This window comes from Anastrepha ludens, chromosome 5 (genome assembly GCF_028408465.1).
Source record: "Anastrepha ludens isolate Willacy chromosome 5, idAnaLude1.1, whole genome shotgun sequence".
In the NCBI taxonomy this organism is placed as follows: Eukaryota; Metazoa; Arthropoda; class Insecta; order Diptera; family Tephritidae; genus Anastrepha; species Anastrepha ludens.
The window spans coordinates 20,472,259-20,499,512 of NC_071501.1; the positions used below are offsets into that span (position 1 = coordinate 20,472,259).

The following is a 27,254-nucleotide window of genomic DNA, read 5'->3' on the forward strand; positions in this document are numbered from 1 at the left end:
TTCTTTTGTATTTTGTTTTCCTTGAGAGCAAAAGCCTCGACCTCATTACATGATAAATGGATTTTATATTTCAGATTGTATCTTTCACCCACCCAGCAGATTTAGCCCTGCGTTAGTTCCGGTTTCCTCGCTTACACAGTAAATATGACACATATAAATAAATAAATATAAATTTTTTTTTTTCTGATAAATATTTACACACTAATATACAAAATTGTTTGTTTTTAATACTTCTATGTTTCCTAAAATTCACCTTTTCTTGTTTGTTTGTTGTTGGCTACAAAACTTCTGCTTCACATACCGCAAGTACCAGCCTCCTGCATGAGTTTTTAAAACAACCAACAACAAATCACAAATTTGTAAATCCCGCCTATTGTTTGCACTCAAATTTATTTTACTCTTTGTTTGTATAGCTTTTGCCTTGTCGGCTTCTTCTTGGCCAGATTTTGTGGCGCCTATTATTCATTATTTTATTTTGTTATGACTGCCAAACTCGCACAACAAGTACGAGTAATCAATGTTTTCAAAGAACTGGAATACAACGAAATCATTTGGCCACTTTGAAGTAAATGCCAAGAATGTAAATGCAGAACGTAGATCATTCATAAGTGCTTTGGAATGAGCAAAACTAACAATCGCGCATCCACTGCAATAAATCGCCCATAAAAACTAAATGTTCCTATTTTTCAACATATCTCACATATTTCAAATATGATGTTCTAACATAAATAAAAGTGCGCTCGGGCAATATAAAGGGGGCCAATCTATCATTGGTTGGAGAGATATGCTCAGCAGGCAAAGAACTTATAAAGTCGAAAGATTTTTCTTGAATAGCGATTCTGCTTTGAAAATCTATTGTTTTCCTATATGAAGTACTATTAAAAATTGTACTCATTAGCGAGTCAGTAAAAATTTATTTTTTCATTAACTTAATAGGTTAGGTTAGGTTGAGTGGCGGTCAGCCGACACACGTAGGTCTGAATAGTCTCATTGTAATACCACTGGCGAATCCGAGCGCAGAAAGCCTTTTTCTGTATAGAGCAATGCATGTAGAATGGAGGTGTTTCACGGTTTCCTCTTCTTCAATAACTTGACAGCTTCGACAATTGTCATTATGTGGCGCCCCCAGTCTATTTGCATGCCTTCTAATTAGACAATGCCCGCTTAGTACCCCGATTATATTTCTTATATCCTGTCTCCAGAGATTTCGTAGTGATTTTGTGCGGCCGTGGTTCCATTTTGGCCAAGTTTTCCTGCTTATTTAGCAGGCAGTCCCCTCCAATGGGAATTAGCGGTATTAATATAGTACCTAACTCTTAATAATTTGCACCTAGCTAAGGCAATCGGTGCATACTCTGGGTGGATATTTCACGTTGTACCTTCCCGTGTAAGCTCATCTGCTTTGCAATTATCTTCTATACTTCTATGGCTTGGCACTCAGATCACGTATATTTTAAAATATTGTGATACTTCGCATAATAATTGGTGACACTCAACTACTGTTTTTGATCAGTCTTTTACTGACTCTAACCATTTTAGAACTGCCTGACTATCCCAGTAGATATATACTTCCCTCGTAGGAGCACACTACAGTGATTAGGCAAGCGAATGGATGCACTGATGCCCAGCGTTTTAGAGTAAACTCCTTCGCCTACCTGTTCATAAATTTTAGATCCGTCAGTAAATATACTGACTCTATTACCATCATATACCGTACCACTGTCTCAGTCCTCCTTAAAAGGGGAAAATGTGGTAAAGAGTTTATTAAAATGGCACAGAGGAGTCACCCTCCTAAATATATTCAATAAAGTTCTTTCGACTATATTAGAAAATATTTCGGTAATACTGTTACAAAAATCTTTAGCAGCTGGAATAGTCGAAATATTTTCTATTTAATATTTATTTAATGTTTTTAGGAGGGCGATTTCTAGGCCTTACTGGGCTGACTTAATAAAAAAAAGAAAAGTTCTGTTAGAGAAATATACTTTGACTACAGTTTCTGTCTTTACACCTTCGTTGCTTTGAGGTAAGCCTCGAAATTTTAGGCGAACTCAATACCGGCACGCAACATCCCATAAACAATGTGCACACCTTCAGCATTGTAAGTTAATTCAATGCTCGATGACGGTGCATTTGACACTGGTCAGGGAATGCCTGAATTTACTTTCTATCGTATCCGAATGCTTTGATATAAGGCTTATAAAGGACCTAGATAAAGGACCTGTGAGTTAGTTTCTTAGCGAAATGAGAGGACTGGGATCCTCTTGACTACCTACGGCCTGCTCCTGGAAGTGTAGGCTTCGTGTCAACTTAGCGAGCGCTGGGCAAGTATACAAACTTGTATGGCTGCGAAATCATTCTGGTCACGTGTGGATCGGTAGTGCTCGAGGGATCTTCTGAGATTCAAGAAAACTCTCAGCTTTCCAATTTAGTGGGTGCTTACACGGTGCTTACGCGGCACTTCCCATGCATGCTGTGTGACTGCTATATTTCGATTAATTTTGCGTCGGCTGTATGGAGTGGAATTATCTCAGCGTCTACTCCTTAGCTGCCCGACACGTGCGGTTGTTGCGGAATCACAAAGATCGGAGCACTAGAGCGAAAGTTACAGACCGTGGAAGCGCGCGACCTTTCCTGGAACGAAACTGAAATGAAGTGCAAGCAAAACTTTAGACGGGATCATCTCGAAGTCGTGTTTTTTGAAAATTACCGTCGCGGTGATCATTATTTATCACAAACTATTTGACCGATTTGTATAAACTTTTTTTTAGTTGTTCGAAGTTACAATCTCGCGAATCTGAATGGTTCACTTTCACTAAATATTTGCATAGTTCGCTAGAATTAATTTTTTTTTAATTTTTCAACCCCTCAAAAATCGTTTTTTTAGTGCAAAGCGGTGTTTATATCGAGACAAATTTTTTTTGGGTAAATAAACCGTACAGATTCACTAAAAAGCATTTTTCTCTAATAATCAATTAATTTTTTTGATTTCAGTTGAGCTGCTCATGCGCTACCGTGATCACTGCAAGCTTCTTCTAAAAAACGGCGTTTGGGGAGGGGGCGATATCAACAATAAATAATAACATTTTTTAAAATAAAAACACCAAAATGTATTCTTCGTGAGTTACCCTTCAGTATGATATATGCCTCATTTGAATAAAAGTTCTAAAACATATTTAAAAAAAAAAATATTGATAATCGTCCATTTTTTCGGGCTCAAAAGGTATATAACCCTTTAATTTAAAACGGTTTATTGTTTTCAATTTAAGGTGCAAAATCAAAGCATCCGACTACTCTCGTGCTAACCACCGAATGCCGATAAAAATAATTAGGATTATTTCAATAGAAATACTCAACCACTTCTACAGTAAATAATAATTCGCTTTTATTTCAGCAAATTAATGTCAATTCGCCACAGTTAGCAATGATACGCATACATGCATAACTAAACCTACTAATAAACACATGCGCATGTGTTGCTTCCGGCATCCGAAAAGTGAATGTAAACAAAACGCGGATAAATTTGACGTCTATCAAAGACAACAAACAACTCAACATAAACTAGTGACTACCTATCTTAAATACCAACGTACATATTTACGCGCAGTGAACATAAAAAAGCGAATAAGTGCTCATGAGCGAGAAAGCAGACTTGCTTCGAAGGCGAAAATCAAAACAAAATCAAGAAATAATCAACTCAATGAGTCAAGCGCACTGCGAGCGAGCAAGCGGGCAATGACAGAAAATGTGTTAAAAAAATTAGAAAGACACCAGCCGGTATAGGAAGAAAGCTTCAACGTAGCTACGAACGAAAACAGCTGATGCTATGTAAACAAGCGAAGAGTTGCTTATACGCCGTGTATACTCGTGTGCTCTTTCCTCTATTGCGTGAGCATTTGCACAGGCAAGCAAGTATGAGTGAGTTCGAACACTGTGTTTACTTTAGATACTGTGTGCATGTGTGCATGTATGTGCGTTAGTTCGCGTTTTTCACTCTCATCATGGCGTTCACTCTCACGCTCTCGTTCTCATTCTCGCTCTTCGCCTTTATTGTTCGGCTGCTGATGCTTTTGACTCGTCGCTTTTCCTCTTACTTACTCACATAAATTTATTTACGCCACGTGCAAATGGCTTTGCCGTTAAGGTTTTACGCTGCTGTCATCCCTTTCAGCTGGCTGGCAATGAGAAACGAGCGCGTTTAGCGCGCCTAAAAGTTGGCATTGATTTCACGCGCCATACGCTAACACTCACACACGCACACTCATACGTGAAAGGTGCGACTTTCGCTGTACGCTTCATGGAGGCGCGCACACTAGCGAAGGACAAGCAAAGCTTCGTCGATAGTGCGAACGAAGCGACTGAAGTCAGGTTAGCCTTGTCAGTCGCGGCGAATGGTTGCCAGTGTCGTTGCAACAGCGAGCTGTAGGTAAAGCTGCAGTTACAGTGCACTCCTAAAGGCGAAGAGCTCGCATACGAAGTAGCAGCAAAAATATGAAAATGTGAAGTGTGAGAAAAAGTTAAAAAATTACAAAAAGTTTCATTCTAAAATAGCATAAAAGCGTGTATGTAAAAAGTGCCTTGGCTACTGCAATCGAAAAATTAAGTAAGCCAACAACAATAACTTAATGCAATAAATGGTCTGGTGAACGTAACACAGTAGCACAAATTTTATTTTACGCGTATCCGCAGTAGCCGCTTGCTTAAATTTGGTGAGTTGGACGCTATTTTTCTGATTTTTCTTCTTCTTCTTTGCCAAAGCCCCGCAGTGTCACGCCCCTCGAGCTATATGTTAATTAAAGTGCCTTTTCTCTGCTCTTCTACCCGCCTTCTTTCTAGCAGCGCTTTTTTATTGCACTCGACGCAGCAGTTGTACAGCCTTGGTAGGCGTGCCCATCGCTTGCCAAATTACAACCTTCAAAGAATTGGCAAAAAAATACGAAATTCGACTCAGCAGCGCTTTTGACGAAATAACTGACCGTGTGTGCCGCAGTGGAGGCCTGTAGCCACATACGATATGAAAGAGTAGCGGCGCACAAATACATACACACATATGTTTGCATTCAAAGAAAAAATCCACAAAGCCTAAGCATATCTAAGTAGCAGCAGCGAAAAAATCGATACAACATCAACAATAAACAGTGGCGGTGCTGCTTGCTTGGCCTACAAACATATCTGCATAGCTCAGCAGCCTAGCATACAATAGTGCGGTGGTGCGATAGTGTGCGTGTGTATATGGAGATGTGTGCGGTGGCATGCCTGTGCAGCCGCATACTTGCATGCACGCGCATATCGCCTTTTTAATACCCAGCCGCCAGCCGCCAGCCATCAGTTATAATCGCATGCCGATAACGTAATACTTGCACCCAGTGGTGGATGAGCATTTCCCATATGGACACCTCCAGCTGACCAAAAGTTTGCGATTGTGCGTTTAATACATAAACAAATAAATATTATTAACTGCAAGTGCTGTGCACACACACACACACACGCGTGCTCGTGCTTTATGAGAATTTGTCCATTTTTCTGCTTTACGCATAACTAACTATAAAGCGTATACCTACACATAAGCACACACACGCACATACACATGTATTCATGTTATATGTGGATGTGTTCATATATGCAGCACAAGGTCAAACACACGTACACACACACATACATGCGCGACGTATTATCAATTAACTAAGTGCGGCGGCTGGAGTGAATGCAGAAAAGCAACAACAACAACATCCACAACGACCAAAAAAAGATGGTCGACTTAAATACTTGCCCGCCTACGCCACCGGGGGGCGAACGCTTTAAAATCAAAAGCTTTATGGGACGCACTCCAGGCATTGGAATACTCAAGTCGAAATTTCTAACAGTGCTGGGGAATAGTAATGAGCTGCTGAATGGTATTTCGAATAAGGTGAGTGAAATTTACACAAGGTGGCGCAAAATTAATCAACCAATTTGGTGTTTGAATAATTTAAAAACACAATTTTTTTTGGAATCCATTTAGATGGGATTGAGAGTTATTTCTGCACTTAAAAGGTTTGGGGTGCGAGTGGAATCTTATATTGTGTGAAGCTTTGCAAGCTTTGTTATTTCTTGAGCTATTGTCGAAAATTTAAGATCTCGATGGTTGAATTTGTGATGTAATGAGTTAGGGGTAGTAGGAATTTTGAAAAAATTGTATTGTTTTTCTGCATTTACTTAAAGTAAAATTATTGTGTGAAAATTTGAAGTGAATCAAAAAATACTTTTCGAGTTATTCAACAATTAACAAAGTATGCTCGGGCGCTCCGGAGCGTTCGACGTATGAAAGTGGCAGATACGCGCACTAACGAACACACGAGAAGATAGAATGCTACGGAGGCAACAGCAAATCGATATTTTGGAAGTTGCTTTGATGGCTGAAGAACTTCTATATGGCCCAGGAATAGATGATACAGTGTAAGTAATTAAGTAAATCGAGTAACTCTACATAAATCGAAAGCAACATTTAAAATCCCTTTTTCTCAAAACTATATTTTTTGAACCGGTGATCACCGTAACTTAAAAGCCGCTTAGAAAATTTCAATAATATGTTTACTGCTTTTCAAAAACATAAAAAAATCATGCCTAACCGAAATTTTTTTTTTTTTTAATTTCGATTTTTTCTCGAAAATCTGAAAAATATCTCCTGAGGCCGCCATATTGTTTATTTTGAAAAAAAAACAGCTTCGATCAGGCACAAGATCCCCTTTTCATAAAATTTAATTTCTATGGTCCGATTGATTTTAGATGAATCTCCAAGGGCTTGAGATGGGCAACGCCAGGACTGCTGGAGAACCGGTTTCCACACAAACAGCGATAACTTTTGCAATTAGTAATTTTTTTTTTGTTAATTTTACTAAAGTCAAGTCGAAACATGATGCATTAATACTATGTTTTTATTTTTGTATAATAAAGCAATTGACTAGCAAAAAAATGATTGAAAATCATAATTTTTTCGTGCTCTGACTATCCCTAAACGCGTAATATGGTGCGCTTGAAATCATTCTTAGGGTTTTTGACTGAAATCTTTGGAGTATTTCGATGTTAGAGTTAGTTACAGTCCCCTAGAGTAGTATGCCGTAGGTGTATATCGGTTGTAATATGGCTATGTAGAGTGAGAAACATGAGAATTTTGATAAAGTAACCAGTATAGATTTCGGAGTTTGATTCCAACTGTCTTACATTTAGTGAAAATAAGCGTTGTTCATGTAAGCTTGCTGTCAAGGTGCATTCCAAGATATTTCGTAGGATTATTTTGGGTTATTATCACATTATTGAGTTTCACGGGAGAGCAAATGCTGCGATTGAGCGTAAGAGTTACTTGAACTGATTTTTTCTCATTGGATCTTATTTTCCAATCTTTTAACCATTTACTTAAAATATCAAATCTTCTTTGGAGTTTTATTATTGACATGGGAATAAGTTTCTATTCTTTCCTAGCCAAAGGTACGAATTATTTAAACAATTAGGTAGGACATGATATTATGTGAAGTATGTGCCATTGAAAGCTATAACTTTACTTCATATTTCAGGCAGCATACGGATTCCCCTGACGAAAAATTCGAGTTCTTTTGACTTGATCCATTCATTGAGCCAGTTGCGATGCTCTCCTAAGAATTGAACCGCTCTCCAATAAGGGCTCACTGCGCTGAACGGAACAGATGGTAATCCGCTGGTTCAATGTCTGGGGAATACGGCTGGTGGGGCAAGATTTCCCTAATCAGTCCCCCTAAATATTTCTGTACCGATTTAGCAACGTGTGGCCTGCGGTTGTTATGCAGCAAAATCAGTTTGTCATGCCTTCCGTCCCATTCTGGCATTAGCTGCAGTCGGTAACGACCGCCAGTGATGGTTTCAGATGGTCTAAGGAGTTCATAATAGATGCCACCCTTCTGAACCTACCAGATGCACAACATAACCTTTGAAGCATAAATATTTGTTTGCGCTGTCAATGCACCTGGTTCATTTGGCAGGCTCCAACATTTTTGACGCTTAGGGTTATCATAATAGATCCGTGTTTCATCGCCAGTGACGATGCGATGTAGAAAACCTTTTCTTTTTTGCCGTTCAAAAAGAATCTCACACGTCACCAAACGTCTCTCGATATCCCTCTCCTTCCTAGTTATCTGCTTTCTGGACCATTCCCATCGCGTACAAACGTTTACCGTCGGTGGATCTTTCAGCTTCCAACTCTTTAGACATATCATCAAAGGTTCGAGGTTCGACATGCGTCTTCATCCAATAACTGTTGTAGTTGAGCATCTTCGATTTTTTTCAGTGCCCCATCGCTATCGTGAGTGATACGTCGAAATTGCTATTCTGGGAGCGTCGAAACCACTCTTTACAAGTTGTATTTGATGGAGCGTGATTGCCGTAAATATTGGTCAATATACGACACGTTTCAGCTGTACTTTTCTTTAAAAGATAATAATGAAACATGACTTCCCGCAAATGCTGTTTTTTCGGAACGAACGTAGACATTTTTTATCGTCAGTTAAAAAGAATTTTTACGCTTGAAACAAATGTCAACTACTGCGTTCGAGATTTCACATAAACACCTTCAAATCACCAGTATATTACTAGAGCGAACACAAAAATAGTATCAGCAGTGACACCTCTTTTACAAGAGCGGAAAATTATTCCTATACCCAACAAATAAATAAAAAAATTGATTTTGGGAGATGAAAACCTTTACTTTGATTTTTTGTGCGCTCCATTACTTGTCTGTTTTTTTACTGCAGCTACTTAGTTCACAAATGTCAAATATGACTGGCGTACCACGCGATTTACAAAAATTGTAAATCATCCGATTATTATTATTATTAAGCTACTGAATACTGCGGCCAAAAGTGATCTACTAAGCTGTTGAATCAGTTTTGCGATTTGATAAGAAAATCACAATTTTATGGTTTGATATACTATCTGTTATTCAGTATAGTCCCCTGAACATCAATACGCTTATTCTAGCGGGATTCCAATTTATGAATTCCATCCCTGAAGTGAGAGTCTGGAAGGGCTGAAAAATGGGCTTCCACAGTTGTAATGGCCTCATAATTTGATGAAAAACGCTTTCCATGTATGATTTTTTTTAGGTCTGGAAACAAATGAACGTCGCTGGGGCCGAATTTGGTGAATACGGTGGGTGTTCCAACAAATCGAACTTTAATTCATGGATTTTAGCCATTGTCAAAATGCTCTTGTGAAGCGATGAAAAAGAAGTTTTTTCGATTGGGTATTTGTTGACAAATTTTCTCCTTCAGCTGGTCTAGAAAGTTACAATAATATTCCGAGTTTATTGTTTTACCAGTTTACAAGTAATTTACAAACAAAATACCTTTCGCATCCCAAAAAGCTGATGCTAACACTTTCTTGACCGATTTCTGGACACGAACTCGTTTCGGACCAGAAGAACCAGGTTCATACCACTCTTTAGTCTCTGGTTTTGATTTAGAATCATGGTTATAGACCTAAGTCTCATTCATAGTCAAGAATCGCTGCACAAAGTCCAATTTGTACTCTCGAAAACGCTCGAAATGTTGCGGAGAAAGTCGCATTCGAATGTGCTTTTGTTCCATTGTTAGCGAATGTGGCACCCATTATACACACAGCTACCTGAAATCCATATTTCAGTCAAATTACTGCTAACACTGCCCCATGAGATGCTTCTTGGTTCTACTAAATCTCTTTCAGTCACTCGATGAATTTCCAATACGATATCCTGTATTTCTTCTAAGGCTTCTAGTGTCGCTGCTGTTTTTGGACGTCTTTGTCGGGGATCGCCTTCAAGGCTTATACGATCATGTTTGAATTCAGCCACCCATCTTTCTACTTTACTACTTGATGGCGAAAAGTCCTTATACACTTTCGACATTCGTTCATAAATTTCCTTTGCTTTTAAACCTTCCAAAAATAAAAATTTAATCACTGCCCGATACTCTACTTTTTCCATTGTGGAAAATATTGTATATACTAAATGAACAGATTGAAATGAAACTTCACCTACATTCATATGAAGAGTGTACCCGTCTAACAAAAAAAAAAAAAAATAAAATTGGCTAGTAGCTACGCTCTCACTTATTTCGGTTCGCGCAAACCTTATTGGACAACTCAGTACTGTGCAAATCCTGCTGGTACCCTGCAGTTTTAGGTTTTTTTTTTATTTTAGCACATTCAAGAGCTTATTGATTTTATTAATTTTTATAAATGCATCGGTGGCAATAGCACCAAGGTTGGGTAGATTTTTTCTGTCTAGTGCAGGACATACAGAAAGAATGTTTTTTGATTTTTCGGTGTCCATCTCACAGAATCGATAGGTGATGGTCTCTGAGAGACCAATTTCGTTTAAGTAATATCTTAGGCTAGAGTGGTCTGTTAAGTAACCACTTACCGATAGGATGATTAATTTTGCGCCACCTTAAGCTTATACTTTAGAATGCCCCGAAACCGATTTTTTTATCTCGCTGTTACTCTCCATTGCCAAAACTTGAGGCACCAAGGTTTTAATTTACCATTTACCCGTACCGCCCACGCTTCGAAAATTACCACTGAATTCCCCTGAAAAAATACACTTTTCCACAAATTTGGTACAAAATGCTTACAGATCTAATTTATTTAATCTTTCATTTTAATTTCCCCTCACAAGTGCATAAAAAATTATATCCTATGCTTAATTTAAAAAGAAACATTTAAACTATTTTTATAGGTAGCTTGAAAACCTTCCAAAAGCAAAACAAAATTAATTTGGGCATACCTACAGCAAATTTAGGGGATAGCATCAAAGGAAAAGTGTGGCTTCGGTAGCCGAATGGGTTGGTGCGTGACTGCTATACGATAGTGCCTAAGTTTGAAACCCCGGTGACGAAACACCTATAGATAGAAAAAGTGTTCTCTAATAGCAATGACAAACCTCTGAGTGTATTTCTGCCATGAAAAATTGTCTTATAAAAAAACATATAAAGCAAAGGTTCGAATTTTGTATAATTTTTAAAAGCTCGGCAATTTTTTATCAAAATTTCAAGCTCTCCGGTAGAAGTTTCAAAATTGAGTTGATTTTTGATTAGTTTTTCTTCTGACTGTGTTGAATGTTTTCTTCCACATACAGTGAAACCTACTTGGGCTGATACCAACCGTCAGTCAACTTTTGTCCGCTCAAGGGAGGTGCCTACTCAAGAGGAGCGTAGCTCATTTCAGAAGTTTTTAATTTTTGTATTACTTGATTACCATTTCTGTTTGCCCCCACACATCCATTTTGACTGAATAATCTCTTTATTTTTGACACTGAGCGCAGCCTGCGTTTTTTTTCAATTTTGAACCTAATAAAGAAAACCGGACTTATTTCTTTCATACAGAGACTCAGTGATGACATTAAACCCAATGAGCTGAATGAATTATTTTTTATCAAGAAAAATTATGTTTGCAAGATTTGATTAGTTGAACTTACCTACTGGCTAATGCCCTGACAGAAGAATTTGCTGCTTGAGTTTTGAATTTACAATTTTTTTCTAAGTGCTTCCTACTTCACATCATTAAACTTTTTTTATCAACACTAGTCCGGAAAATATTTTATAAACTTAGTCTTTTTTGCTATCCAGAAAGGTATAATACTCGTATTTAAATTAAAAAAGTAACCTGTCAGCTAATGGAAAAAATTCCATTAGAAGGGAAAAATATTATATTTCCCTTGTTAGGTTAACGTTTTCTGGCCGAATACTGCTCTTGAGTACTAGACGGGTACGCGCTTTGCGTACATAGATCAGTCTCTTTGTGTAATACCTCAGAAACTATTTGCCAGGATGTTGTCAGGTGTGACGACTTGTGCTGGCCAATCAAAATCCTCCCCAAAATATTCATGGTCCAATGAGCCATTTTGGCTTTTAGTATTGTTTTAGATACTCTTTTTGATGTAACTTTTTCTGTAATGCCTTGCTGCCGCACAACCAACGCACCATTGCACCTACCCCCACTGTTGCATCAAATATACTTGACATTATTCAATATCGCTTAGCATTTGCCTCGACTGCCATCCACTGTGACATCAGCCGACTAGCCAAACAGCACACCGCTGCACCCACAGATCGGCCTGTCAAGTCAGTCCAATGCCACTTGTGTATGAGCTGCGCCATGGTTAAGTTCAGGGGCGCCAAACAGGTCCAACAAACTGACCGGAATGTAAAATACTACAGCTTTTTTATTATTTTTACTTTTTTCGTGTTTTTATGATATTTCATTTGCTTTTGGGACAGAGGCAATGTTTGTTGCCAATTGCTGCAGCCACAATTCGATTGTGCCATTGTCGAGGTCATTGAGCATTGGCACATCTGGGTTAAGTTCATGTAAAAGAAATACCTACTCATGTCAGTATGTCTGTAGGTTTCTACGTAAATGGTGAAAAAGAAGGCCGTAAGTGGGTGTAGAAAAAATGGGGTGGGTGATAGTGACGGAGCTGACGGCTGTGAGAGATTAATGAAATGTGTGCAAAAATGTGGTTATTGATTTACATTTTTTTAAGGACTATGAAGAGTAGCGAAGTGAGGACTTCTAACTCAATGGAATCTGCAAAGCAGCAAAAAAAAAAAAACAAAAACAAACTGAATTGGCGGTTATGTTAAATTTGAAGCGTCTGCGAAATCTTTGACAAATAAAAATACAGAGACAAGATAAAATAATTTTACATTAGCTGAAAAGAGAAGATAAGATAAAATGAGAGAAAATAAGATAAGACAAGCTCAGATAAAATGAGATGAGATAAGATAAAATAAAATAAGATAACAGAAGAAAAGAGAAGATAAGTTAAGATTAGATAAGATAAGTTAGGAGAAGATTACCTCTTTCCTACTAAAAGACTACCCAAGACGTTTTTCTTGCCTCCCAGAACTTCAGGGCGAAATATTGACAAATATCATAAATAAAAGTAGATAATCATTTAGTTTGGCGCAGGAGTGGCCCTGGAGTGTTTGAGCGAAAAGTTCTACGCAAGAGTTTTGGACCTTTGCACATTGGCAACGGCGAATATGGCAGGCAATGAATGAGCTTTATGACGACATAGACATAGCGCAGCGAAAAAACATCCAGCAACCACGCTGACTGGGTCGTGTCAGTCCACTCGGTTTGTGGGCCATGTCAAATTTGCTTTTTAAATCGGCTATAAAAAAAGAACTGATCAAAATTTTTTTTTCAAACTGTTTTTCTCATTTTGAAGATTGAACATTGTCATTTATGAATGAAAAATAATATCGTTCAAATGACTGCCACGACTGACTTTACAGTAGGCCATTCGATCAACCCAATGTTTAAGCACATTTTCGATTGTTTGGGCTCCAATTTCATGAATGGCAACTTCGATTTCGTGTTTTAAAGCATCAATCGTCTCTGGATGGTTCGCATAGCATTTGTCCTTAACGGCTCCCCACAAAAAATAGTCCAACGGGCTTAAATTACAGCTCCGAGGCGGCCAATTGATATCGGAATTTCGGCTGATTATTCGGTTTTCAAAAACGGTAGCCAAAAGTTCGAGTGTAACTTTGGCAGTGTGACAAGTTGCGCCGTCCTGTTGAAACCAAATGTCGTCCATGTCATCCTCTTCAATTTTTGGAAACAAAAACTCGTTGAGCATATCACGGTAACGCTCGCCATTTACTGTAACCGCGGAAGAAGAAGAAGACTCACCACTTTGGAAATAGGTTTTCAATATTTCCCAATTTTGTTCAAGCGTATAGCGTCCCCTTTCGTAAATGTCAAACCTTTAAGTAAATTATGAACACATTTGACATGTCATTTGGGTTACCATTCTCAAAAAAATAGGTGATTCAAAAAGCAAACGCTATATGGCCCACCCGTTATCGAAGCATCCGAGAGATGCTAAAATGCTTGGTGCCCTAAACATCATCAGCCGATTTTTTTTTGCGGATGAGGAGGTTTAAAATGTCTAATGCATCATCAAAGCTGCCGTCGCAGCAATAGTATGTCCGGAGACTAAAAAACTCCCCCTCGTTTTGAACTGCTTTTGGCTTACTTCAGAGCGGCGTTCCATCTTTCTCATTACAAGGTCTACGCTTGTATGCCTGCATTCAGGTCTCGCTTTTTGATCTAAGTTTTCTCATCTTGTTGATTACATTTTCAGTGGTTAGGTTAGGTTAGGTTGAGGCGTTTGTCCACTGTAGGATACAGGCTCATGACCCTTTGTGATGCCGCGTGGGGAACTAGCCCTTATTCCTCCTGAAACCAATGTGCACTTTTCAAGAGTGCCCTAAGATCCTTAATTTCGACAGAGCCGAGATCTTCTAATTCATTAAAGAAATGTCCGCCCAAAATGGCGAGTCTACGTTTGGATAGAGCAGGACAGTGACACCGAAGGTGCGGGATCGTCTCTTCCTCTTTATCGTCTAGACAACTTCTGCAGAAGTCATGTGTTTGCAGGTCGTGCCTCTTAATGGTTATGTGACCGACTGCCTACTCCAGCGTTCGACGTTCTTGCTCCCTTGTGCATGAGTTGGAAAAAGGCCCCGAAAGCACTTGGGTTGTATAGGAATTGACTTTACCGAAGTTCCTGCTGTACCACATAGCGACGTCTATTATTAGCCTGGCCGTCCATCTGCCACGTGCTTCGTTTCTCTAGCGGTCTTGCCATCTATCCCTATCGTTTCGTCCTGTATTTGGCGCTGCGCTTGCTTACTTCTTCTTCCATCCTCTGGTTCTTTAATGCCCATAACTTTTTCTTCTCAAAGGCTAGTATAGTATATCTATCGGTATTGAACAACTCTCAGAGTTGCTGTTTCGTCAGCCGATTTTGAGTGCGACAGGTTAAGAAAATTTAAATATCCATACAAAGCGATATTTACGCCTGCTCGTTCCTGTTCGGAAAGTAGGCGTACATCTTCCACTTTTTGAACATACTTATGGTAACTATGAAGTGTTCAATAGTTCTATGTATGTAGGTTAGGTTAGCCAGGTTGTCTGTCTAAGACACTCGGTGGCTCTAAGGCAATTGCATTTGATTTCCATCCCCTAACTAAGTTATTTAAGCCACTTAGATCTTTTTAAGAAGATAAGCAGTCCCTCCAGTGCGACATTTTGCAAATTTCCCAGGTCTGCAAAGAAATAATCGCCTAGATATTTGGTACTGCTTCTTTGAAGTGCAGGACATTCAAAGAGGAGGTGTTGTGTCGACTCAATTTCTTCTTTATCTCCACAATTCATGCAGAAGTAATGGTGAGGTACACCCATTCTACTGCCTAGAGTGCAAATAGTGCAGTGACCCGTTATAACACCAGTGAGGACGAAGGTAGTTGATCTGAATCCAAGCAGACATTTTTTTTTCTTAAGATTCAGTTTTGGCCAGAGCGTTTTGGAGACCCTGCAGTTAGTAGGCAGTGACCCCCGTCTATAAGTTTCCGCGATTACACTCAAGTCAATCGCTGTGTACAGCTCATTTAGAGGAATGCTTATGTCCTCTACCACTCGCTGAAGGTCCAGTTCAAAGCCTTTCCTTGCACACTTATCCGCTCTTTCATTTCCCTCCACTCTAGAGTGACCGAGAACCGAACAAAGTGTGGTGTTGTGTTATTGGGTAAGCGAGAATGACCTCCTGCACTCTTTAACACATCTTAAATTGTGTTCACTTTCGCAATATGCTGTAGCTTTATTTGATAAGCGAACTTGTTCATGAAACCTTTGCCGTGGTGAAGACTATCTCTCCGGCCATATGTGTTTCGTATCCCTACGTCTACGCGGCTGAGCTGTTCTGCTGTCGGTTTCGCTTCCCTCCAAGCTGTTGCAGCTGTCTGTACGGTTTTGTCGCGGCTTTGTTTTCCCTGGTTCAATGATGCGTAAAAAACGCGTGCCGAGTATGATGACGGCAATGATCGCTGCTTGACTATAAACGAAAAGGTTTGCTGGAGGAAAGTCCATTAGTCTTATCGTTTTTGCTGTTTTATCTATAACGTAGATCTAAGCTTGAAAGACGCTACACCGGGAGTATGCAAGTCTAATCGAGCAATTTAAGGATAATTGTTCCGAGTACACTCCTAATCCAATGCCAATGTTTATCTTTAGCCGTCAATATAAATACGGTGACGATAAAACATCTATGTCAATTTCGAACTGAACAAAAATTACTCATTACAAAGGATTTAATGGGTTTAAGTGTTCCATAAAAATATTTATATTAATTATTATTATTATAAAATATTTATCCTAAATTAATCATTATTATTAAGGATTTTTGAGAAACTTGAGCAGTTAATTACTTCTTAATTTACTTTTCTAGCTCACACTTAGCATCAGCTCCAGCGAATCGGAGTACTGTGATGATGACGAAGAGGTTCCTATATGTAAGCTCACTAAATGTAAAATAAAAAATTCAAAGTGAACTAACTCAAGTCTGTTCAATACCTTTTGCAATGTTACAGTTGACGATACTATCGATTACACTCAAATTGATTATGAGTTTCGTCGCATTAAGGCGCGTCGAGCGCATGAAGAGATCATATCAGGACGATTTCGATATCCAAACTTAGCACCAAGTAAGAATTGCATTGATTTTTATAAAATGCGTAGTAACGCCTCTCCATTTCTTATAGGACCCCGTTTAGAGGCCACACGCATCAGCGCACGCGACAAAGTACGACGTTCCGCTTCGAGTTCCTCAACCTCCAGCTCCACATCATCTTCGAATACACCACCCATCACTCGTTCGCACGTAAGCAGCACTACGCGTTCCAATTCTATAGAGTCACGCCATTCTGGTGGCTATGGACGACCCGGACGTGCTATACCGGGCGCTCGACGCAGTGAACTCGACATACAAAGAGACTTGTCGCGCATAACCGACTTGCTAAGTGTAAATGCTGGCGCTGCCGCGGGTACAAGCGCTACTGGTGCGCCACATATCGATGTGCAACCACCATCCGATCGAGAATGCGCCAACAACTCCGCCGAGCATCGCAATCATCCGACGCATTTACACATGGATATACCAGCCACGACACAGTCAGGCACAAGTATGGTGGTGCCACCGCGCAGTCGTAACTCGAATAGCAGCACGGTGACTAGTTTGCGCGACGATCCCGATGTGCAATTTAGTCCGAGCATCGAGTCCACAGATTGGCGCAATTTTATACGCTCTGAGTCGCAAAATTCGGTACCATCGTGGGCGTCCTCCATCAGTTTGGATTGCCGTGTGGGTGAGGAACCGGTGAAGGAATTCATGAAACGTTTCACTGAGGTGCTTTTTACGAACGCTTCGGCAATTGGACTGGAATTGAAGGCGGAATTTGGCGCGCTGGCGCGTATCGATGCGGGGCGGCAATGGTTCACGCGTTTCCTGCTTGAGCAGAAAACTAAATCGAAGCGTGTCGATGAGGTGACTTTCCATTCGCTGGTACAGTATTTCGCCATTGTCTTGTTCGAGTGCGGTGAATGTGAGGACTTTGCACCGGCGGCGATAATTATGAATGTTTGTTTTATTTTCTATCATGACAGTGAGTATATGCGCCTGTGCCACTATATAAACTAATACGAGCATAATCATTGCAGTTGAAGTTCCTGGCTGTGATCCGTATCGTGAGTACCTCTTCACTTATATGAGACGGCAGCCGATTTGGTATAGCCAACGCTTTTGGGGTGCCGCTTGCTTCGAGGCTGTGCAGAGTGAACGTGAGCATCGTTTGAACCTGCGTAAGCGACGTGCGGAGAAGAAGCGACGAAATAAAGCGCAATTCGCAGCAAAGACTGCGGATGAGTCCATTGTGAAAGAGACGCCGCTAGCAGATGCATCGAATGCAAACAAGGCGCCGGCGGACGTTGCTAGTGCTTGTGTAGTTGTAGAAGGGGAAGTCGGCTCCACGTCCAGTTCCTCAAATCATGGCAATATTGTGGCCTTAAAGGTGCAGTCGGTTAGGAAATCTGCTTCGCAGGCAAGTGCTGAAGTCACTTCTGCAATCGGTAGCACCGGTGCTTCGGCGGAGACGACAGCATTGGTGGGCGGTTCGAGCTCTGCAGTGGTCGTCGAAAAGCAGCAACAACTCGATCCGCACTCCATAGAGAATATTGTGTTTCGACAACTGGGGTAAGGCAAAGAAAAAAAAAAAATAAAGTCATTTTGAAAGTCGCTTACATTTTTTTAAAATACTACTTCAACAAATTATTACATTTTTCCAGGGCCTTTAGTTGCAATATGCACTCATTGGGCCTACCTCAAGATATGTGCCTAGATTTTTTGAAAAAACAATCGGCAACGGCAAGCCATACTTTATCAAAGGGTGCGTATAGTTGACTTCCTTTTTTAAATTATTCACGATTGCGTTTCTGCCAAAAAAATGTTGCCTCCACTTTTTAAGTGCTCAATTCTAAAATAGGTGAAGTCTGGCGAGTAAAATCTATGCTCGCTTCTAAAAATCTTACACTCAACAAGAGAAAAGGGTGCGAATTTTCTACTTTGAGAAGCTTTGTTAGGGGTTGCCTTAAAAATCTAAACTACTTGAGCCATACATTTTAGGGAACCCGTGCGTCTGACAAAGATAGATACTTACTCGCTGTGCTTCGTGCTCTTTTCTGAGTAGCCAAAAACATGCCAATTTACAAGTTTGAGTGCAATATTGATCAATTTGTGCACTGTAGAAGGGCAACATTTTTTCGTAGAAACGGAACGAAAACAGTATGAAATGAAAAATTTCTAATCTTTTCAGAGAAAACCAAGCTCATCAAGGACAACATAATGCGCATGTACCATGAAACCGATTCGTGGGGTGCGAAAGAGTCCTGAGCTGTTTTCCCCGCCCACTTTAAGACATAACTCCAACTTTCAAGTAGTTAGTTAAATGGTATTAAAATTAATATTAAAAATAAAATATTATAGAAAATGTTGTAATTAAAATAGAGTTGTACTGTTAATGAGCGAAGAAAGTATGCACGTTAGGGATGTCCTTATTTAGTTTTATTTGTAATTTTTAATTAATTAATTATTTTAATTTTTATGTTAATTTTAGTTCTGATTTTATGTTTAATTATAGTTTTCAGATTTCTTTGTTGTAGTTTAAATTTAAATGAGTTTAAATCCAATTTCAGTTTCGGTTTTAATTTAAATTTTTCTAACTTCATTTTAGTTAACTTAACTTAAATTTTAGTTTTAATTTTATTTTGAATCTCAGTTTCAATTTTAATTTTTTAGTTTTAATTTTAATCTTAATTTCATTTTATATTTTTCGTTTTGATATTAATTTCAGTATTGTTTTTAATCTTAATTTTAATTTCAATAATTTGTCCAGTTATTTTAATTTAAATTTTCATTGAGTTTTAGTTTAAGGGGTTATAAACCTTGTTAGCCCGAAAAAAATAGACGATTGTCATAATTTTTTTTTAATATGTTTTAGAACCTTTACTGATGAGGCATATATCATACTGAAGGGTAACTCTCGAAGAATACATTTTGGTGTTTTTATTTTAAAAATATGTTATTATTTATTGTTGATATCGCCCCTTCCCCGAAACGCCATTGTTTAGCGCATGAGCAGCTCAACTGAAATCAAAAAAATTAAATAATTATTGTAGAAAAATGTTTTTTAGTGAATCTGAACGGTTTATTTACCCAAAAAAAAAATTTTTTTTGATATGAAAACCGCTTTACACCAAAAAAACGATTTTTGAGGGGTTGAAAAATTAAAAAAAAAATTAATTCATTAATTTAAAAATATTTATATAAAGTGAACCGTTCAGATTCACGACGTTGTAACTTCGAATAATTAAAAAATAAGTTTTTGCAAATCGGTCATATAGTTTTTTTTTGATAAATAATGATCACCGCGACCTTAATTTTCAAAACGACTTCGAGATAATCGCGTCTAAAGTTTTGCGTGCACTTCATTTATGGATAATTTTTCCGCTTCCACGGTCTGTAACTTTCGTTCTAGTGCTCCGATCTTTATGATTTTTTGAATTTATATGTTTAAGATGATGTACTTTTAGAATGTGCCATAAAAAAATTTCCGCTTTTTTAGTCCAACACAAATTTAATTTAAAATCCAGTTGTACTATAGTATTAGGTTTAGTCGCTAGTGCAATTCTTATTTGAACTTTTCAGTTAAAATTAATACTAAATTAAAAAGGAAAAATAAAATTAAGTACCTTTAATCTTAATTTAATTTTCCTTTTTTTATTTAATTTTAATTCCAAAATTATTCACATTTTAATTTTAATTTTTATTTTTATTAGTTATAATATTGAATTATTACTAATTTTAATTTTAATTTTAATTTTGGATTAAATTTAATTTAAGGTCTAAGTTTTAATTTTATTTTTAATCTTAATTTTATTTTTAGTTTTAAAATTAATTGTAGTTTTAATTTTATTTAAATTTTGGTTTTAATTATAATTTAGTTTTTATTTTTAATTTTATTTGTGATATTAATTTGATATATTAAACATTTTTTTTTTAATTTAAATTTCAGTCCATATTATTATGTATTTATTATTTAGAATTAATTTTAATTTTGTTTTATTTTTATTTTTTTTTTAGTAGTAATTGGCGTGATAACCGCTTACGCGATTTTGGCCGAGTTTAACAAAGTCGTTTCTTTCTCGTGCTAACCGGCGCCAATTGGACACACCAAGTCAAGCCAAGTCCTTCTCCACCTTATGTTTCCAACTCAGAAAAGGCCTTCCTCTACTACCACCAGCTGGTACCGCATCGAATACTTTCAGAGCCGGAGTGTTTGTATCCATTCGGACGATATGGCCCAGCCAACGTAGCCGCTGGATCTTTATTCGCTGCGCTATGTCTATCTGTCTATCTATCTGTTGCCGCTGCCAATGTGCAAAGGTCCAAAAATCTTGCGCAGAATCTTTCTCTCAGACACTCCACGCGTCGCTTCATCGGATGTTGTCATCGTCCAAGCTTCTGGGCCATTAACATATTTCATTTTAGCATTAATCTTAATTCCAATCTTAATTGTATTTTTATCTTTAATTGTATTTGTACCTTAATTGTATTCAATCTTAATTGAAAATATATCTTATTTTTGTTTTCACTTTTTATTTTGATATTAATTTTGATTTAATTTTTCTTAATAATAAATTTTAATTTTCAATTTGAGTTTTAATATTTAATTTAGAATTAATTTAAAGTTTAATTTTTAGTTGTAATTTTAATTTTTATTTGTGATATTAATTTTTATTTGTGCTTTTAATTTGGATTTGGATTTTAATTTTAATCTTAATTTAATTTTCATTTTCCATTTTATTTTTCATAATAATTGTGGTTTTACTTTTAATTTTTATTCTATTTTCATTTTTATTTTTGTTATTAATTTTTTATTTAATTTTAATCTTAATTTAATTTTAATTTTCAATTTAAATTTATTTTTAGTTTTAATTTTAATTATTCGTTGTTTTAATTTAAATTTCAACCCTTATTTTTATTTATTTATTGCATTATATTTTATTTTATTAATCTATGTTTACTTTTAATATTAATCTTAATTTTATTTTTCTTTTTTAATTCAGTTGTAAATTTAATATAAATTTAACCCAACGAGCGTTGGCATATAACCGCCCTAAATTAGTTCATAGCTGCAAGGCTCGCGACGTCTGTCGTTCCGAGCGATATGAACCGCATAGGTATAGTAAAAGAGTCACGTTTTCATTCAAAGACAGTAGGGGCCATTAGCTATGAAGTTTTATCTTCCTTATAATGTAAACTAACGATCTGACATAGAGCCTGAACGAATTTCAGTTCTTCGATTCAGTCTCTCAGTGTCAATGGCAGAGGAACCAGCAGGCTTTTTATATATTTTATTTTTAATTTTTTTTTTTGTTTTTTTTTTATTTTAATTTTTTTTAGTTTTTTTTTTATTTATTTTTGTTTTGTTTTTTTTTTCTAATTTTTTTTATATTTTTTTTTTTTTTTTTAATTTTTTGTTTGTTTTTTATATTTTAACCTAAGCACGATGGATAAGCGATCTAGAGATGATACGTTAGATAGTGACAGTTCTGACGAATATGACTTTTACTCTGATAAGACGGAAGATGACGGCATGACTTCGTAAAGTGGAAGTGAAATCCGTGCAATAAGGAATCCACTCAGACATTTCAACATTAACAGTGATAGTAGTTTGTTTATAATTATATTTTGATTTTATGAACAATTTTTCTTGAGTTAAATAAAGCCTTAGTTTTTATAACTTTCCACATATTTATTTTCTTTCCTGCGCAATCCAATACCTCTCGTCCTCAGCAACGCTCCTCGTCGAGCGGCTCCGCCCCCACAGGGTTTTTTTTAGTTTTAGTTTTGGTCCGAGTTTGGAGTTGAGTTTATTTAAATTTAATTTCAAAATCATTTTTTCTTTTAGTTTTAGTTTATTTTAAGTTTAATTTTACTTTGAATTTTGGTTTTTATTAACATTAATTTACAATTTTTTGTCAGAATGAGTAGCTACAAATTTTTGTGTACCGTATTTAATATAACAAAACTGTGTTGCTTGTCGGTTGGCATGGAGTAGCTGAATAGCAAATAACGAAAAAAATTAAAAAAAATTTCTTTTCGGAAATCAAAAAAATATATCGAAAAACTATGTTATGCGCCAGACATTCCATTTGTCACATCGAACTATAAAGCAATACACCATAATTTAATTTTTGTATAAACATAAAAGAAATAATAATTTTAAGAACAAACTATGCGAGATAAGAACAAGAACTATACGAGAAAAACGCTTTCTTTGCTGGTGTTGTGTGAAAGTGCCAATTGATGGTTTCATTGTGCAAGTTTAACATATGGACAACCCTAATGTGCATACCTTTGTAAATTCTCATATTAATATTTTTGAAAAATGTCAACAAGGCATTTGCAATTTTGGTTACTAGGGGCCAAAGGAGGCATTTAGAGAGGCCATTTAAGTTAGAAATGGCATATTTTAAGATTCGAAATTCTCAAAAGGACATGTACACATACACAAGCATGCTTCTAAATATACAATGCATATACAGTGCCGGACAAAACATATGGAACTCATTCAAACTTCGAAGTAATTATATTTTCCTAACGTGAACTGTCATTTCAAATATAAATTAAATACCCAGAAATGAAGATAAAACTATTTATTTCTTGAATGCATAAAAAAACTTAGCAAATAGTTTACTTCATAAAAGTATATGCGTAAAAAACAAAACATATGCGATATTCAGAGCGACAAAACATATTGGCATAACAATAATTAACTAATATTTTATAGCATAACCATTATTTTTTATAACTTCCCTACATCTTTTTGGCATGGAAGCTATTAGATTGTCGATAACGTCGAGTGGAATATCCAAGCAGGCTTGTTTGGCAGCTTCAAATAGCTTCTTTTTGTCCCCATTTCCTCCTTGCCTGTCTATCCTCCTATTGAGTATCACCCAAAAGTTCTCAATTGTATTGAGGTCCGGATATTGTGCTGGCCACTCGAGCATATTGAGTTTTTCCGATGCGATCCAATTCGCTACCAACTTCGAGGTGTGCTTTGGGTCGTTATCTTGTTAGAACAACCACGAAAGTGGCATACTCTACTCAGCATGGGGAAGCATCACGCTCTCTAGTCCATAATTCCATCTATTAGGTGGAGAGGTCCAACACGAAACCCAGAAAAACAACCCCACACCATAATACCACCTCCGCCATGCTTAACCGTACCTTTGCAGTATCGAGGATCTAAACTTTTATTTTTTGGCCGGCGAACTCTTCTCATTCCGTCTGAGTATTTCAAGTTGCATTTTGATTCATCAGAAAAAAGTATAGTTCTGCATGGTTTCACTGACCAGTTAAGGTGCTCCCGAGCGAATTTCAACCGCTTTGGTTAATTTTTTATGGAAATAAATCGCCTTTTTGCTGCTCTATAACTGTTCAGTCCACCTGCACATGCTCTGCGTTGTACAGTTCGGCTGCTAACCTTTAAGTTCGGCTCTTTAACCATACTAGCTGCCGACTTCTCTGGATCTTTCTTCAATTCTATCAATATTTTCGAGTCTTCGTGCTGTGTAGTATCTTTGGGTCGTTCTCCACGGTGAAGAGTTTCAACACTTCCAGTTTCTCGGAATTTTTTTATAATGGAACTAACTGTTGATTTTTTCATTGCGAACTTTTGACAAATATCCTTTTGCGATAAACCGTGCTAGTAGTCGTTTATAATTAGTTTTTTCAATTGAACTGAATGTTTTTTCCCGCGATTAGCACGTTTTTTTTTAATAAAAGTACAGAATTCTAGAATTTTCAATAGGAAACTACTATTGACTCTTTTTCTAACGCTCACCACAATAAAAAAAAATATCTTAGTACATATGGCGTTATTAGCAAAGTCTTAACAAAACTTAATAGAGGTGGGGTAAAAGCGGTGGCGTACGCTGATGATGTGGTGTTAATGGCGTCAGGACTGTGTCCTAATACGAACAGTGGGATCATCCAAAGGGCGTTAGGCGGACTTAACTCTTGGGCCACAGGCTGTGGTCTAGGTTTAAACCCACGTAAAACAGAACTTATGCTTTTCACCACCAGATACAAGGTACCAACTTTTACCCTACCGAATATTAACGGACAAACTCTCTCACTATCACCCAGCGCAAAGCACTTAGGGGTAATTCTGGACTTCAAACTAAGCTGGAAATTAAATGTTGAAAAACGGGTAAGGAAGGCAGAAATTGTTTTACATGCCTGTACATGTACACTTGGAAGAAGATGGGGTCTTCAACCTAAGCATACATTATGGTTGTATAAGACGGTTATACGACCTATTTTATCGTATGGTTCGGTAGTTTGGTGGAAGGCTCTAGGGAGTGAGTACAATACCAAACTACTCGGCAGCATACTAAGATCAGCCTGTGCAATAACGGTCGGAGCAATCAGATCATGCCCTAGAGAGGCTCTCAATGCACTGATATACGTTATTCCAATATACCTATCATACTTATAAAGAAGACGGCAACCATGAGTGCATTTAGGTTAAATAAAGCGGGTCGCTGGAGAGAAAAAACTTATGGTCATGCTAGTCTATTATTGCGACAAACTCAGTTAATCTCGGTGAGAACTGACTACATCGTCCCGACGGTAACATTCAATAGGAATTTTGACACTCTCTTTCCATCTAAGGAAGAATGCAATGCAGAATCCCTTGATTCTCTCTAAACAACTTCGATACCACAGTCTATACAGATGGCAATAAAATGCATTGTGGTGTTGGAGCTGGTTTATATTCTCATAGATTTAAAATTGAGAAATCTGTGCGTCTCCCTAATACCAGCAGTGCCTTCCAGGTGGAAGTACTGGCAATTGGGGAAGCCTGTAGGCTACTAATCGCAGATTTCTCTTTTAATGGTAATATCGCTATTCTCTCGGATAGACATGCTGCAATCCAGGCCTGGGTTCGGCTACTACAACCTCTAAAGAGATGGAACAAAGCAGGAATAGCCTCACCATCTTGAGTGAAAACCATAAAGTTACCTTAATCTGGGTTCCGGGACATCGGAACGTTGAAGGTAACGAAAAAGCAGATGAACTGGCAAGAGGGGGATCTGCCATGAATAACGCTCTTGCAGAATCGGTATTCACTCCATTAGGTGCAGTCGAGAGTACAATTTCCCAAAAATACCTCCGAATCGCGGACTGTAGGTGGAAAGTCCAGACGAAATGCAAAATTAGCAGAACGTTATGGCCCACCTACAACCTCAAGCAAACGACGACATTGATAAACATGAAACGACGAGACACCTGTAGACTAACGGCAATCATAAGTGGCTTTTGGTCTATCGGAGAACAAGCAGCCAAAATGGGCATCCCTCACAATACATATTGTCACAGTTGCAAACAACCGGAGAAAAAGGAGACAATCTTCTATTTCCTCTGTGAATGCGCTGCCCTATGGAAGGACAGAATGTTAACCCTGGGCCAAGCGCTGTTCGAGAGTGTCGAACAACTATCTGGGTTAGACGTCAACAACCTAATAAGGTTCCTTAACCACACAGATTGGATATAGTTATGCTGTAAATAACCGTTAAACAAGTTGGTATCGAGGATGTGGCAACAAAATGGTGCGGAAGCGCTAATTGGATTCTGGAAGAATCACCATTTTAACCAACCAAACAACCAACACATGGCTTGTACAGTAGCAAAAAGAACTAACGGCATTTCGGTCGCCTACTTCGATAAACAAAGACGAGTCCAATACGTTCTGTCGCACTGGATGTTGTATATGTTTGTTTTTTTCGCAAATAATGTAATACAGTCTTATCTTGGAAAATATTTTTTATGTTTTCATATAACAACTAGTTGCTTTTCATTTCTGTGATAGTTTTTCGTATTTTAAATAATATTTGCAAGAGTAAAAAGAAATAGCTTCACTAATAGGTATCAATCCAATATGTTTTGTCCGACACTGTATGTGTATGTAAACATATGTGTATTTACATTTAATTAGTTTAGCAGAGAAATTTGCATATCAATGCATATTTGGAATATTCAGAGAAATTGTGATATAAAAAAGTGGTATATAAAAGGTGGCACAAAATTAATCACCCTATCGGGAGATCTATAATTTTTGCAAATTATGTCGTACGCGAATCATTTTTGATACCTGTGAACTAGAAAGCTGCAGTACCCAAACAGACAAGCAATGGGACGCCTAAATGTCAAAATAAAGATTTTCATCACTCAAACAAATTATTTTTTATTTAGTATTTTATTTAATAAAAGAGTTATTCAAAAACGAAATTGAATGATTAATTTTGCGCCACATAGTATGTATATGTATGCAAATTCTTCCTCACAGCAATTTGTCAACTCTACATATGTAAGTGTGTATGTATGTATGTACATTTATACACAAAAAAAGAGCATGTCGACCTGTGTACTTTTTTGCTAAAAAACAGCAACACAATTTAAAGTGATATTAACCGTTAAATCCATAAAACATTCTACTAATGAGGTACATATAAAAATCTAAGCCCACACAAAATAAATCACTCAGTGAACTAAGATATTATATTTATTAACAACCTGTCCACACTCTATCTATAGACCTTAGCTCGTACCTGTTGACTTGAATTGTACTGCGTTAAATTTTAAGAGAAAAAAATATGGTTATTTGTAAAAACTCTTTTGCATAGCTACAAAAACACCAGATGGTATCTAAATAAACACTTCAATGCAATCCCTTCGCAATAAGACACTCGAGTGATATGAATGTTTTGACTGCATCGTAAAATTATTTATGGCAGAG

General features: G+C 37.3%; 1 protein-coding gene across 1 annotated transcript; it reads left to right on the forward strand.

Annotated features, from left to right (window-relative positions):
* The first annotated feature begins 5,093 nt into the window (after nucleotides 1-5,093).
* LOC128864944 (uncharacterized) lies at nucleotides 5,094-18,809 on the forward strand. The gene is made up of 7 exons (XM_054104730.1): nucleotides 5,094-5,908; nucleotides 16,283-16,346; nucleotides 16,425-16,538; nucleotides 16,596-17,495; nucleotides 17,551-18,082; nucleotides 18,175-18,275; nucleotides 18,702-18,809. The coding sequence occupies exons 1-7, from the start codon at nucleotides 5,705-5,707 to the stop codon at nucleotides 18,776-18,778; spliced, it is 1,992 nt and encodes a 663-aa protein (XP_053960705.1). The 5' UTR covers nucleotides 5,094-5,704; the 3' UTR covers nucleotides 18,779-18,809.
* Nucleotides 18,810-27,254: the final 8,445 nt, after the last annotated feature.

Coding starts and splice junctions, on each gene's coding strand:
- LOC128864944 (XM_054104730.1), top strand. CDS start 5,705: ATGCAGAAAAGCAACAACAACAACATCCACAACGACCAAAAAAAGATG. Junction 5,909..16,282: donor TGAATGGTATTTCGAATAAG/GTGAGTGAAATT, acceptor TTACTTTTCTAG/CTCACACTTAGCATCAGCTC. Junction 17,496..17,550: donor TTTTATTTTCTATCATGACA/GTGAGTATATGC, acceptor TAATCATTGCAG/TTGAAGTTCCTGGCTGTGAT.